Below are 14,745 nucleotides of genomic sequence, written 5' to 3'. Positions count from 1 at the left end.
TTTAAGCTGTTCCATCCACTTAACTATAAAAAACAAAACAAAGCCAGCCCTTAGCCTTCAAGTATTTATCAAGCTTTTCCTTAATCTACATTAGATTTACTGTTTCCACCACATATGAAAGCAATTAATTCCAAGGGCCAATTACACTTTTAGAAAAATGAAACTATTTTAACTGAAATTATGATTTATATTTGTGTTCTCTAGTCCTACCATTCTCACCATTAAACATGAAAAAGATGATATATTGACATCATTATCAATTCCCTTAAAAATCTCAAACACTTCAATCAAACCTTTCTAACTTTTTTTTTAAGAAAAAAAAAGTTACAGAGATCTTTATATATCTTTGTATGATAACCTTTGTATCCCAAATATCATTCCAGTAATCTACCTCTGAACCTTTTACAATGGTTCAATATGCTTTCTAAGGTAAGGAGCCCAAGACTTAACATAGTACTCCAAATGTGGCCTAACTACTGACCTATACAATGAAATTATAATCTCTTAAATGTGTATTCAATATTTTTGTATATACAGTCTAAAATCTTATTTTCCCTATCACTAGAAACAGCACACTGCTTAGATGGCTTAAGAGATTGATCAATCAGAACACTAAGATATTTTTCTTCCATAACACTGCAAATTATTTTTATAATTCAAATTATATATGATGATCCACATACCTTACTTTACATTTCTTACAATTAAAAGTCATCTGGCATTTATTTGCCAAACTCACCAAATGGTTTAAATCCTTTTGAAAGCATCCTCATCCTCACAACCAGCAACACACAAATCCTTAATATCATCAGCAGATGTAAGTAATTTATTGACCATTCCTTCAGCTTTGTATAAATCAAAAAGAGCAAAGGTCCTAACATTGAGCCTCGAGTTATCCCACTTATGACATTAATCCAATTTGACTGAACTCCATTTATAACAATCCTCTGCTTTCTTCCATCCAGCCAATTAGCTAACTTATCCCCCACACCTATAGAGGTAATTATTTTACAAGCCTTTTTATGTGGCACCTTTTCAAATGCTTTCTGGAAATGCAGATACACCAAATCCACACCCTTACCCTCATCTATCTAATGAGATGTCTATTCTAAGAATTGGGAAAAGATTAATAAGGCAATATTTTTCTCTTGTGAAACCATGTTGATTCTTAAAATGTTTAAACTTTGTTAAATGATTTTGCAAAGTATCTTTTATCACACTTTCAAAATATTTCCCACCATTGATCTAAGACTGATAGGCCTGTAATTACTGGTATATTGTTTATTATCACCTTTGTAAAGAGGAATAACATTGGCCAACTTCCAGTTTTCTGTCTCCTGCCCACTATTTATGAATTTACAAAATATAGTACTATGTGGCTCACATATCCAATCCTTATCCTTCATCTAAAGCCCTTTGGAAAATGTTATCTAATCCAAGAGCCTTATTATTCTTTAAACTTCCCAATTTTTTTCTACATGATTAGAATTAATGTGATAATTTTTTTTTTTATTGCGATTCCACCTAGCAACTGTTTAGGACATGGAATATTGCATAAACATCAGTCAAAATCGTGAGATATGAGCCTTCCTTTATCATTCCTCTAAGACTCTACTCCTATCCTAACGTTTTGCTTACCCCTTTATGTATTTAAAAAAATCCTTGCTGTTAATATTTATATTTTTAGCCAACCTTTTTTCCTATGTCCATTTTGGTTTTCTAATATCCTGTTTGACCAACTAACTCTCTTGATCTATTATAATCCTCTAAGTCTCCCATCATAGCAGTCAATTTAATCTTAAAGTTATGCTGCTTTCTTTAACTTTATCCCTTATATAAACCTTTTGTGAGCCAACTTCGTTGTTTTCCTTGCAGCTACTTATTTTTGTTTTCAGTAAGGAACATGTCTATGTTGAATACTTGATTTATTTTTTTAAATTTCCACATTTGATGAGTGTTTCCAATTAATTCTGCTGCTCATTTCACAAAAAAAAAAAATTGTTGCATCCCTTCATAACTTGCCTTTTTGAAATTAGTAACCAAAATCTAGTTATTCCTGATCCCCCATTTGCAATAAAATGTGAAATATAACAGAGCAATGAATACTTGCACCCAGATGTTCCCCAATATCCACCCGATCAGTCATTTCTGTATTAGAAATTAACCATAAACCTAAACAATAATTATTCCTAGTATGTTTCCTGACCAATTGGTGAAGAAGAATAACCTGAATGGTTTCCAAACAATTTAGATGGAAATATGACTGATGAAAAGGATCTTTGAATAGTGGTAAATAGATCACTCAAGCCATTGAAGCATTGCTTTATAGCTAGGGTGTATTTATGATGTATTGATTAGAAGTCAAAAGAAAGGTAAGTATCTATTCAAATCACCAGATAGACCTCACTTGGAATACTGTGTGTGGTTTTATATTCTTTTCCAAGCTACTAGGATAATTCTTGGGATGAAAACATTATCTAGAGAGATTGTGTAATATTTCTTATTTTGTCTTGAGAAAAGAAGGGGAAAAAGTAATCCTAGTGGAGCTTACAGGATTATCTAGAGGATCAGTAATATAATTAAAGGCCTCTGATTTTTTTATACTTTGTTATAGAGGTAATAGGATGAAAGGTCAATTATTAGTGTAAAATTTGGAAAATACAGGCTAGATTTCATTTAAGATTGGTTTTTCCAATAGAGTAACTGACATATTGTGTGAGATCATTTTAAAAGCACAAGAGACCAACTCTTTAAATCACAGTAATTTAAGAGGAAATTAAATATTTCTTGGGTTTGAATATTTGCTTTTGTCAAGGGAGGTGTCCAAGAACAACCTTAAATCAGCCTTGTTTGTTTGTTATGTTATATACATTTACACAGTTCCTTTCAGAACTTTATTGACTTCTGTTTCTTAAGAATAAAACTTAAAAGTTTCTTACTGGTTCATTACAGTAGATGGCCACAAGCTGGATAGGATGCCAGTTTAATCATTCTTTTTTTTCTCTTCAAAAAACTTGGTGTATTTGTGTACACTGCAGAACTACTCAGAAAGCTTGCTTTATGGTATGACTGGAATGCCTTTTGCTAGTTTGTAGGTGGGTTCTCAGACCAGTGTCATACATAGGCATATGAAGATCATGAGGCAAGAATAAATTTGCTTCCCAATACAGCCCAGCTCTAATGATGTTATGCAAATCAAATAATACACTAAATTATAACATAAATAAAATAAAACCATGTTTCCATTTGTTTTATATAATATAAGAACAAGGGTATGTATGTATGTATGTGTGTGTAGGAGTATGAGTGGCCTCTAGTTGTGATGTCTAGGAGGCCTCAAATATTGCCTTGCATGTCATGTTCACAGATAGGTCTTTTGAGAGCTACTGTTTATCAGGTAAGTCCTTGGTTCCTTAAACTCTTAACTTTTAATATCTTATAAATAATGAGTATCAGCATGTGGTCACAATAAGTATGAATGTTTTTTATCTCAGGAAGAGACCTTTCAAAAGTTGGGTTAGGCAAGCTACTTGGGGCAGCTTGGATAGCTGCCCCACCTATACATGTGACACTGTCTCTAACTCTCCAATGACACATTTTAAATTATTGTGATATTACTTTGATTGTTGTAGTTTGGCAATCAGGGTGGAGAAAAGATGCACGTATCATGTTATCTGCCTTTGTCAAGAGATAGTCCAAAATAAACTTTTAAAGGAACCATGTACTATGGCATTCTGAAATAGCAGTAAAACTAGATTGGTTTGACAATTTCATGGTTACCAGCCTTAACATAAACACATTGGTGAAAACTAGGATGATCTCAGCTTTCCAAGGTAACACTGCAGTAGTTGTGCTCAAGCAATAGAAATAAGCTATTACATATATTTCTATCTAATTACTGTTTTTCAATTTTTTCTTTATAGTTGACAATTCTGAAGGAAAATGGAGGTACAGAAACCAACAGGGCCTTATGCAGATCCTCCCCCACCTTATAGCCATTCTCCTGAGGAATATACTGGAGGTAGGAAAAAAACTTGTATGGATAATTCAATAAAGCCATAGTGTTGGTTAACTTTGTTCATTATACTTTTTATATATGTGTATACTAACATGTCTGTCACCTCAGGTTTACTTTGAGTCTACCACAGATTTAATTACCATTACTGCTGAATTATTTGTGCTCATGTAGGTTATTTTATTGTTGGTGATTTTAATTTCACATGTTTTTGTATACTGATCTCTTGTCCTGTCTAAATTATGTGTAGTAGAATATTTAAGTTTGTTGCTGCTTTTATTTCAATATATCCAAATACATATTGTTATAACTGAGTTAAAGTTTGGTAAAAAAAAAAAGTATCAGAAATTTTATAGCCATATTTTATCTTCTTAGCATCAAAACTTTTCTCTTCGTTGCTTCCTGCATCTTAGTTACTAAATTTTCACAAGAAGTTTCAGTGTAGATATAGCAGTTATACTTCTAAGTGACTCATTGTAGTTATTATGGAAACAGATAGTGATGATGCTGCAGAACACATACCGTATTACCCCTAATTAACCCCCACCCCACCCTGATCGCAGAGATCAACAATCGATACTTGTAACTGATAAATGTTACATAGGCCACAATTTTTTTTCCATAGTTTGCTGTGGCAACAAACTTCAAAGATGATTCTCAGGATTTTTTAACACTTATAAATAATTATTAACTTATTTACTGCAATAGTGAGCACTGATGTTTATAGAAAAGTTAGAAGTAAATAAGCTATACTTGCAACCACTTATTATAGATATATTTGTTTATAATAGAGATATTATTATATGACCCAATTAGTCTCTAAATAGTGCCATTCCCCTTTTGCAGTTTGCAGTGCCCCTTGGGGTGTTAATTAGGGGCAGTATGGTGTTTTGTTAAACTTTAAACACTAGTTTGTATTTTTTAGGTACATTCCTTTTTTCAAACCTCATTCCAAACGTAAATTTGTTTTAAAGTTATCAATATAGAGATTTGCAAATTCAGCAGTAAATATCTGGAATTTGTCAAGTTCTAAACAAAACAGTTTCATGTGAACTAATAGCTGAATAAAAAGAAAAGGCTCCTTTTTTATGTTTCCACTGACTTTTCAAAATTAACTGATTGTGTTATTTTATTTGAGGCTATGATACTTCTTTCAATTTTAAATATGAAAAATGCATGAAAAAAAATTCTGATGTGCCTTTTGGTCATGGAGATATCACTTTCCAAACATGAAACCTCTGTCAAGGTGGCCATCACTATTTTCAAAGCAAGACCAGAATGTGCAACATGGAGAAGTAAATAAATGTAGCATATTTGACTGTAACAAGCATTATATGTTGTTTTGAGTTTAAAACATTCATATTTATGGTAATACATAAAAAAATATAATAAAATATTTAGTATCAAAATATATGGGAGCTTTATTAGCGACTAGGGAACCATGATAAAGATACTGTACTAATGACTTAACAAAAAAATGTTTTAACCTCCAGTTACCTTGTACATATTACAAGGGATATAGACATTTGATCAAAGTTGCTGGTCTTATGGGAATGGTTCATCAGTGTCAGATTGGTTTGCTTTTAACAAAATGGCTGTCTCTCAAATACCAAAGTTTCCCAACAGCTCTATGAAATGGTCAAGAATAGCATCCTTGTATACCCTAGCTGTCCATATCTTGATGTCTTATCCTTGGTGGTGCTATTACTAGTTCAAGCTTCATTTGGCAGCATGGTGCTATCTGTACAAACTTTCAAGTTTGATACCATAGTACTGATCCCAGTTTCATTATATGATCTATTATTGTAAAACCTTCTCCACCCCATCCTGCATTGTTCATAAAATTTTCATCTTGGTATTTAATTCTATCCTTACAATTGGTCATAGATGTTTGTCTCTGCTTCTTTAGCTGAGCAAACAGTTGGGTCACATAGTTGTTTATTTCAGAAATGTTTGGAAGTTTATGTGGGTGGTCTTCCAGTTTCAATATGGCTTCTTGCTTTTATACATTCCTTAAGTCCTAACATACTTTTGACCAAAATTCATGCACTTACAGACTATAAAAAAAAAGACCAGTGACTATTGTTCTGTTATTGTCATTTTTTGTATGAGCAGTGTTTACTGTGCCATAACTTTGCAACAGTGCAGCTGTAACACCATATTCCATATAAAAAAATACTAATCAACTTGCCAAATGGTGCAACCTAATAATATTTTTGTGATACATGAGTAAATTTAGTTTGTAAAATTATAGTTACTGTGTAAACTATAGTACCATGTACACAACAAGATCAATGTTGCAAAAAATGTTGGTATTCAATGTACATTAATCATTTGAGATTTATGGTTTCTTCCACTGTGATTTATAATACTTATCAGATCTAGTCAATTTATTATATACAATCAGGTTCACTGAGACATACAGAAATTGCATTAAAATGATTATTAAGCCAGATCTTTACTGTCCATGTTGCCATATCTAGTCAAGAGCGAACAACTACTATCTGCTGGCTTTTGATAATCTACCTTGTATACGAGGGCAATGGTTTCCCATTACCTGTTTCAGCAGTTTGATCACACAGAAACTGATTGCTGTCATCTGCTTTTTATGCTTTCCAGGTTCTTAATTTTCTTTTCTCATACTGCTTTCATTAAGTCAGGGGCTCAATGTGCACATTACTGAACTTATTTTCATCATTCTCCCCCAACTGGTGTCTTGAGTTTTTCCCATGGCAGGTGTTTTGTCAGTTTGGCTGATTGATGGTTTAGTTTGCCATTTTATACGCTTTGCTGCATTGCATGTATTGTTTATAATACTTGTTTTAAAATTGGCCTAAGAAGCAAAATTGGAGTAAACATGGTGTAAATATCATTATTTTTCAGTATAGATTGTAGTTCATAGATTTTACTAATTTTTTTTTACCAAGTCTAATACTTGTATTTTTATATGTCTAATTTTTTGTACGTTTAGATAATGAATTTTACTTTACATTCAAAAAAATATTAAATAGAAAATATGAAGTTTCTCTGTTTCTTATTTATTTGTTGTTTTGAAAGTGAACTGTTCAGGTTTATACATAGATATATAAACACTTAAGTTAACAGAAACATAACCTAGTAATATTTTGTTCACTTAGTAGCCAGACATAAAGGCAAGTCTTCTTTTCTTTTAGTTTTAATAGTTTGAAACAGTTCCTAAATTTTTGAAACCATAGAATGATACAATGTTATGAATGGTTTTGTGAATATGCCTGGTTTCTTTAAAGATAAATAGTAATGTTCTCTAGATGTCTTAATCTAGAAAAAACTTAACTATTAAGCTGTAGCTTGAATTCCAATAAAGCCAGTCTTTACTGTAATGATAATTTTTTCCCCACATTGCTCTGATTTTACTAATGTTTAATTTTAATTATTACAAAAGTAGCTTCATTGTGTGTTAGAAATAGTAAATGTAAATATTTGTAAATTTTTTGCTTTAAATGTACTTGTTCTCATTTTTTTTATATTCCTACTGAGCAGGCTATCAACCTAAATCGTCCACTGTGGTCATTGGACCCTCTTCCACTAGGCAAGGTTGGTTTTATTATTTAATTTCCTTGTAACTTTTCTATAACACTAGCCCTAAGTTAGAGAGTATTTATATTCAGGATCTAATTTGAAAGCAGTTAACAATAACTACATTCTATTTACTGCTCATCATGAAACTAAGAAATTATCTGACTAAGAATGAAATAAATCATAAACATTCAAAATTGTAACCATCTCTTTACATCTGACCATGATCCTTATTCTTTACTTGGAATAAAAAGAACAACATTATTTTTTAGTTTAATCTTATTTCAATTTATCAATTTTTTTAAAGTTTATTAGATAGTAAATGTCACAGTGTTAAGCTAAAAATTGTTCAAATTTGGAAGAAATCCTGAAACTTTCTGGATTTCTAGAGTTTTATATGGGGAATCATATAAAAGCAAGCCCCACTTTGAATCTTGCCCCTAGGTCCAGCTATTTAATGTCTTATCTAAATTGTAAGAAATGCAGTGTGGTTAACATGCAAATTTATTTTATTGACAGTATATTTTTTATTTGATCACCTACAAATTATCATCTATTGTTTTCCATTGTGAACATCAACTGTACAAAATTTTAAAAAAAAAGTTTAATCCAATAAATGTTCATAACTCCATCAGGTTTCACAGATAATCAATTACTTACAAGTTTATGTGGCATACATGAGATAAATACTTACATCAATTAAGTAACTATATTTAAGGAAGTTAAGCACTCAATGTTCATTCCTGATTACGGTTTCAAATGCAGACACAAAGTGCAGTACAGGGAAGGCTGGCTTTACCACATATATACAGTCCACCACAATCCTTTTTGCAGCCACAGCGGATCAATTCTTGACATGACTTCGATGCCTCTGGTAGTGTTGTCCACCATGGTGACCATCCTCCAGTTGTTGATTGCCAACCCCATTCCTCACGGCTAAGTACCTCCGGCCTAATTATATGTGTCTGTTCTAGAAGGGTGGACTTAGTTGGGGGGGGGGGGTATGTTTACAATACTCCTCTTGCTCTGTTTTTAGCTGCCCTCTACATATCTGTTCTATACAACATCAAGTCTAGAAGGGTGGACTCAGTTGATGGTATGTTCTCAATACTCCTCTTGCTCTGATTTAAGCTGCCCTCTACATACCTGTCCTATACCACATCAAGTCTAGAAGGGTGGACTCAGTTGATAGTATGTTCTCAATACTCCTCTTGCTCTGTCTTAAGCTGCCCTCTACATACCTGTCCTATACCACATCAAGTCGTTTGACATTCTGAGCTTGTCCCTTGAACATTGACATGGTGTAGTCCATGAAAATCTTGCAGTTTGTTGGTGGCAACATGTGAACTACTCCAATACCATCCAAGATTTTTACCTCAACATCTGATGCTTCTTGTCATATGTTGTTTTCAATGTAGGAAAGGATATATGACTTTTGGCTAGCTCATTTTGCACCACATTTTTATTTCATAAAAACTCACCTTTTTACAGTTAGGCAGGGGTCAAATTCAAATGCTGATAAAAGCACTTTGGGGTTGAGATCTACAATGGGGCTTGCCTTTATATAATTCTACATATATTAAAGTATGTGTCCCTAAAGTTTGGTGCTTTCTTCTAAAGTTAAACAATTCTTCCATATATCTCTACTCAACTGCTGGAATATAATATCTTTCAAACAATTCTACAGTGTGAATTCTGGTTGTTGTAAGCATAAAAAAACCCCAAAAAAAACAGCAGGCAATGAAGCTCAAAATGTCCATTGAGAATAACTATAAGAAATATATTACAAAATTGCACAGAGGAAAATTGAAAAATAACTAAAATTTAAGAAATTGGCAACATAACCTATTTAAGAGAAAAATGTAATTTGCAAGCTTCAAAGAAATGCATAATTAAAAAGAAATGACCCCAAGCGAGTAATTATTTGACATTGATAGAAGTTTCATGCAATTTATTTTACATATTGTTGCTCTCTACTTAGGTAATAATAATACAAATTTTAATTAATCTACCGTCATGTAATCTTTCCAGTACTTTATAAGTTACATAGTTATACTTAAAAATATTCAGTGAAAATTAAAATAAGTTTTAAATTTTATGAAAAATTTGATAGGATCGTTCAAAATACAGTTTAAGACAAGTACCAAATGGCATTGCGTGCAGGTAAGCACCTAAATAGTGTATGCACTAATATTTTACATTACACAGTTGGGAAGACACAGAAGGTTTAACCAAAAAGTCCTTAAAGTTGAAAGCTAGGAAAATGGATTTGAAATTAATTGTTAAAACGGTTCTAACAATAATTTCAAATATTTTCATGATATTGATTTCAATTTACAAATATGCAAATGTTCTTAATCTTATTAAGAATAGTTTCTGAAACCTCGGAGTTACTGAAAGTATTTTAGTGTGTACTGGTACACAAAAGAATTGAAAAGTAATGTGTAAAGTTGAGCATATGTAGTTTATTTAGTTATTTGCATGAATAGTCACTTTTTTGCCTCGTGATTTTATATAATTTCACTTCAGTCAGCTGGGATGCAAGTTAACATACAAATAAGCAGCTAGTCAAATAATGAAAACATACTTTTCTTAAGCTGTTTTTAATAAGCTATCACCTTTTTTGTGGCTTCAGTGACTGTGATCAACATGGTTCAGTGGGGTCCTTACCCCATGCAGATGACTTGTCCATATTGTGCAGCCCGGATTGTGACTGAGACTGTTGTTTCTCCTGGTTTTTTAACATGGATTTTGTCTGGTACTCTCGTTTTATTAGGGTGAGTTGCCAACAGTTTCTTTGTAAAAAAAACTATTTAATGGTACATCATTCTTTTTTTTTTTATTAAGTGAAACTTCTGTGACTTAGGCTTTTTTTTAACATTGATTAAACAACGTCAACTATTCAGTATGAGCTAATTGATGGTTTATTGCGTGTGTGTGTGTATATATATATATATGGAATTTAAAGGGGTGGGCATAAAGCTGTATGTGAAAAAAAAAATGTACATTAAGTTGCTCCCTTACAATTTAATGCATCCTTCTGATATCACTGACCAATATGTAGCTATACACCAGGCACTGGAAAAAATGGGGTGAGGTGGGGTTAAAATTTTGCAGGTTTTTCATTCAGTTAAGTATGAAATTCAATAATGTTGTTGTTACAGATTATGGCTTAGAAGTTTTACAGAGTATCACAATCTTTTAAAACTTTAATGTTTATACTTGAATCCTTTGTGATTTTGTTTTGGGTAATAGTAGACTGCCTTAGTGTATTGATCACCATTTGTTTTACCTTCCATTAGTTTAAGTTATTATATATAGTTAATATTAGATGTATAATTGTACTTTGTATAGTAAGGTATTACGTTATAACTGTTTGGTGATAACTTTCTTTGCCATATTAATTAGTGTTGTAACTTTCTTCTCTATGTATTATGATTGTTATTGAACTTTCTACTTTATAGTCTTATTGTGTCTCCTTTTCAGCATTTATGGAAGATTTAATGTTATTTATTACTTCCTATGGTGATATGTGGTTGTTGTATGAGATAATTAAGAGTGGCGAAGTTTTTAGACATACTACATATTATGTTTAGCATGTTGTTGTCTTTGTATTATTCATAAACAGTCACAGGTGTCATTTTATTTTTTTATTTATTATTTTTGTCTTCTTTAAACTTAGTTTTCGGTTGTAACATAAGAAAATTATTGTTACTAATTTGACACACTTTAAACAGTAATGTGTTGCATAAATTATCACACACATCATTCTCCTTTTTAGACAACAGGGGTAGCTTAATAGTTTTCTTTTGGTCAAAATATGTTTTAGGGAGAATTTGAGAAAAAAATAGGTATGTTATACTAAGGTAAAGTTTTTCAAGGAAATTTAATTCTACAACAGTAGTTAAGGCAAAAAGCTAGTGTTTCTGTGTTCTCTAAGTAAGGTATACTATGTTATTTATTTTTATTTTCATTAACAGTATTCATTATACTATTTAGTATATTGAATGGCATTACTTTTTAATTTTTATGATTATACTTCCATTATTAATATTGTTTTGCATTGTTAGCATTTGAAAACTGTGACTCAGCTTTTACTGAGAGTTTCACAAAGTACTTTCATATTTAGCAAAGTTGGTGATCATGAAGTTTCCAAGTCACACAACAGTGTGCTGTCTGCACTTTTCATTGTTCAATTTCGGAAAGATAGAATTTTTGGTAAACAGAGACAAGTTTGATCTCTGAAAGTATCATGTTCTTGAAAATACTGATACATTGAAAAGAATTTTGGCAGTTGTGAAATTCATGGGTGCATTACCACTTAGAGGACATCACAGTGAAACAAATCTTGGAAAAGAGACTTGTTGACTTGGGTAACTACCTGATGCTAATTCTTGTACTTATATAGTTTGATGTCCTGTTGAATATGTGCATTTACAAAACAATTATAGCCTTTGAAGAAGGTACAGGAAACTTTGAAATGGAAGGGAACTGAAAATTTGCTTGGGCATGGAGTCTTACAACGATGTTGTCCAAATGAATTATAAACAAGATACTTACCACAATTTGTTGCATCATGAATACAACAATTGTTGATGAAATTGGAGACTAGAAATTCTCTATGCAAATTCATGGCTGTCAGGATACTTCTCTTATACAACAGGAGACGATAGTTTGGTTCTATGTGAATCAGGAGGATGTGAAGGAGTGGCTTTTAAGTGTAAGTAAAATTGTTGATGCTGTTGGTTCTTCTCTATATTAACCACTAAAATCAGCCCTTGAAACAATTTGCTTGCAAACAGAGAATATAATTGGTTAATTATTGGACAGAGCCACAAACGTGCATGATCAACATAATGGTACTTAGAAGTTCATCAAGGAAGTGGCTCCAAGTTTTATGTACATCTAGTGTTATGCACATTTTCTCAACATAACAGCTACCGACATTGTTGGAAACATTATTGACATCAAGAACCTTATCAGACTTCTTCAAAGTCACCTTCTTTTTGAAATCTTGTATACATATGACCATTTGGACAGATATATCTGTAGAACAAAGGGTTGGATTATCAAAATTGAAAAAGTTGCAAAAAACAGGAGAAACACTATGGTGGTCAAAACAAGTGGTTTTTGAAAATCTGTTTATATCCTTGTTTTAGATCTGCAGCACATCAAGGTGTCTTCAAATGTTTAGGGCCAAAACTATTTGAAGCTAATGAGTTACTAGCAAAGTGATGTGATTTTGAAATATATCTATTGTATTTCCTGCTCCTTTATTTATACAGTATTTTACAACATGCATTATAATATTTGCAGACTAGAGGTCTGGATTACCTGAGTGCTTGGAACATGGTGGAGTAAGCTAAAGACATACTTCAAAAGATTAAATTTGATGAGATGGATAACATGGGCATCCATTTTGTCAATGATTTGTTTGTTGAGACCGAGCTGGATGTTGTAGTGGAGTCAGAATTGAGGAAGACAGAGTTTCAAGAAATAAATGGGTGCCTGCAGAACAGCCCAGAACTGCAGACTAGAAGATCTACTCCAGCAGTTTCAGACTTAAGGGTTTTGAAGAGTTATTGAGGAAATAATTGTGAACATTACTGAATGCTTCTCTGTCAACCAAGAAATGATCAATGAAATAGCATGCTTCAATCCCTAGTGGCTCATGGAGCTTTCTATAGGTATTATTCCTGATAAAGACCAGGAACAAATTGGTTGGTTGATGGGTTTGAGTTCGTCAAAACTAACTTGTTTTACCCAGATATTTGGAACTCTTTGAAAGTCACTGAAAGAGGAGTTTTAAATAGGTAAGACTGAGACAGAGATCAATGATGACAGCGGAATAGATAATAGTTTCCTTCAAGTCCAAAGGCTTATGCACAGAATCCTGTAAAATTTGCCTAATGTGTTGCCAAAAACTTTTGTACAGATACTTATTGTTAGCTTCAGCATTTTCAAACTTATTCCTGGCCTATGAGTTCCTACTGATCATTTCCCCCAAGATATGACTGAGGTTTTCACTCAGCAGTGACAAACTGGAGACATTTGTGTAGAATTAATTATATACAAACTTTTCTCTATGTTAAAATACTTTATTTGCAAACTTTCAGTCTTCTTACTGGAGCCTTCATCTGGCAACAATGTTTATGCGTATAGAAAAGGATTTACTTGACAATATTTCCATAGAAGATGCTTTCACGTATATTGTGAAGGACTGTTATATATTGAAAATTACTTATCACATGAACTTTGTGTTTTAAAAATTAAATGACATACTTCATAAGTATGTATGTTTATGTGTGGACTTTCTCCAGCATTTCTCCTGTAGAATTTTGAGTCCAGTTCATATTTGGGATATAATATCGAATTATGTATAATTCCATCTTTTGTAATTACTCAAGTAGATGTCTGTGCTAAATTAATTATTTAATTCAGTAACTGTGGTCTCCAAACAATCACTCACCGGTGTGTGCTTGCGTACTTAATAAAATAAATCTAATCAAAATGTCTACAAGACATAAGTGGAGTGAGTAAATGTTATGAAACTATCTTCATATAATTGTTGTACTTATTAAAATAAGGAGAATCTTGTATGTTAGAAAGTATTGCCTTTGATACAAATTATACTTCACATAAAAAAGGGTGAAGAGGAAATAATAATTTTTGAGGTTTTTTTTTTATATATACAGGTTGAGTTTTTAGTTACACTGTTACACAACTTCCATGTCCAAAAATTATATTGCCATGTTTGTTTGTTTCTAGAATATTTATTTGTTTTTTAATATCATCTTTTTTCTGCAATATCCATTGCTGTCTGTAATAAAATGGTTTGCTTACAGATGATATATAATAATAAAAAAATATCCCATACTCTGTCATACAGTAAATTAGGTTTGTCATATAGCATGAATAAGTGAATACAGATAATTCAACAATCTACATCAAAGGAAATTACTTGACCAAACAAAGGTACATAACTGTTAATTTTATGATTCTTTTGGTGAGCAATGTTAAATCGAGTGTCACTCCAGTGTACTGCATGCATTGCAAAATTGTTCATAAATTTTATATTATATGAACTATAGATAATGGAATAGTAATTCTGAAGCATGCTCGACTCGCAATCTGCGGGTTGCGGGTTCGCAACCCCATCCCACCAAACATGCTCG

General features: G+C 32.1%; 1 protein-coding gene across 7 annotated transcripts in view; it reads left to right on the top strand.

Annotated features, from left to right (window-relative positions):
- Positions 1 to 14,745, top strand: part of LOC111086763 (lipopolysaccharide-induced tumor necrosis factor-alpha factor homolog) — a 52,824-nt gene that overhangs the window by 14,522 nt on the left and 23,557 nt on the right. For 5 of the 7 annotated variants that reach the window (XM_022390935.1, XM_022390936.1, XM_022390932.1 and 2 more), the window contains exons 2-4: positions 3,924 to 4,021; positions 7,535 to 7,588; positions 10,206 to 10,347. In XM_022390935.1, coding sequence (XP_022246643.1) covers positions 3,943 to 4,021; positions 7,535 to 7,588; positions 10,206 to 10,347 — 275 coding nt within the window. In that variant the 5' untranslated portion in view covers positions 3,924 to 3,942. The other 2 variants (XM_022390937.1, XM_022390933.1) reach the window with 2 other exon arrangements.

This window comes from Limulus polyphemus, unplaced genomic scaffold, assembly GCF_000517525.1.
Source record: "Limulus polyphemus unplaced genomic scaffold, Limulus_polyphemus-2.1.2 Scaffold1410, whole genome shotgun sequence".
Classification (NCBI taxonomy): domain Eukaryota; kingdom Metazoa; phylum Arthropoda; class Merostomata; order Xiphosura; family Limulidae; genus Limulus; species Limulus polyphemus.
Note: the sequence above shows the minus strand (reverse complement) of the source record. Positions and strands in the feature narration are given on the sequence as shown.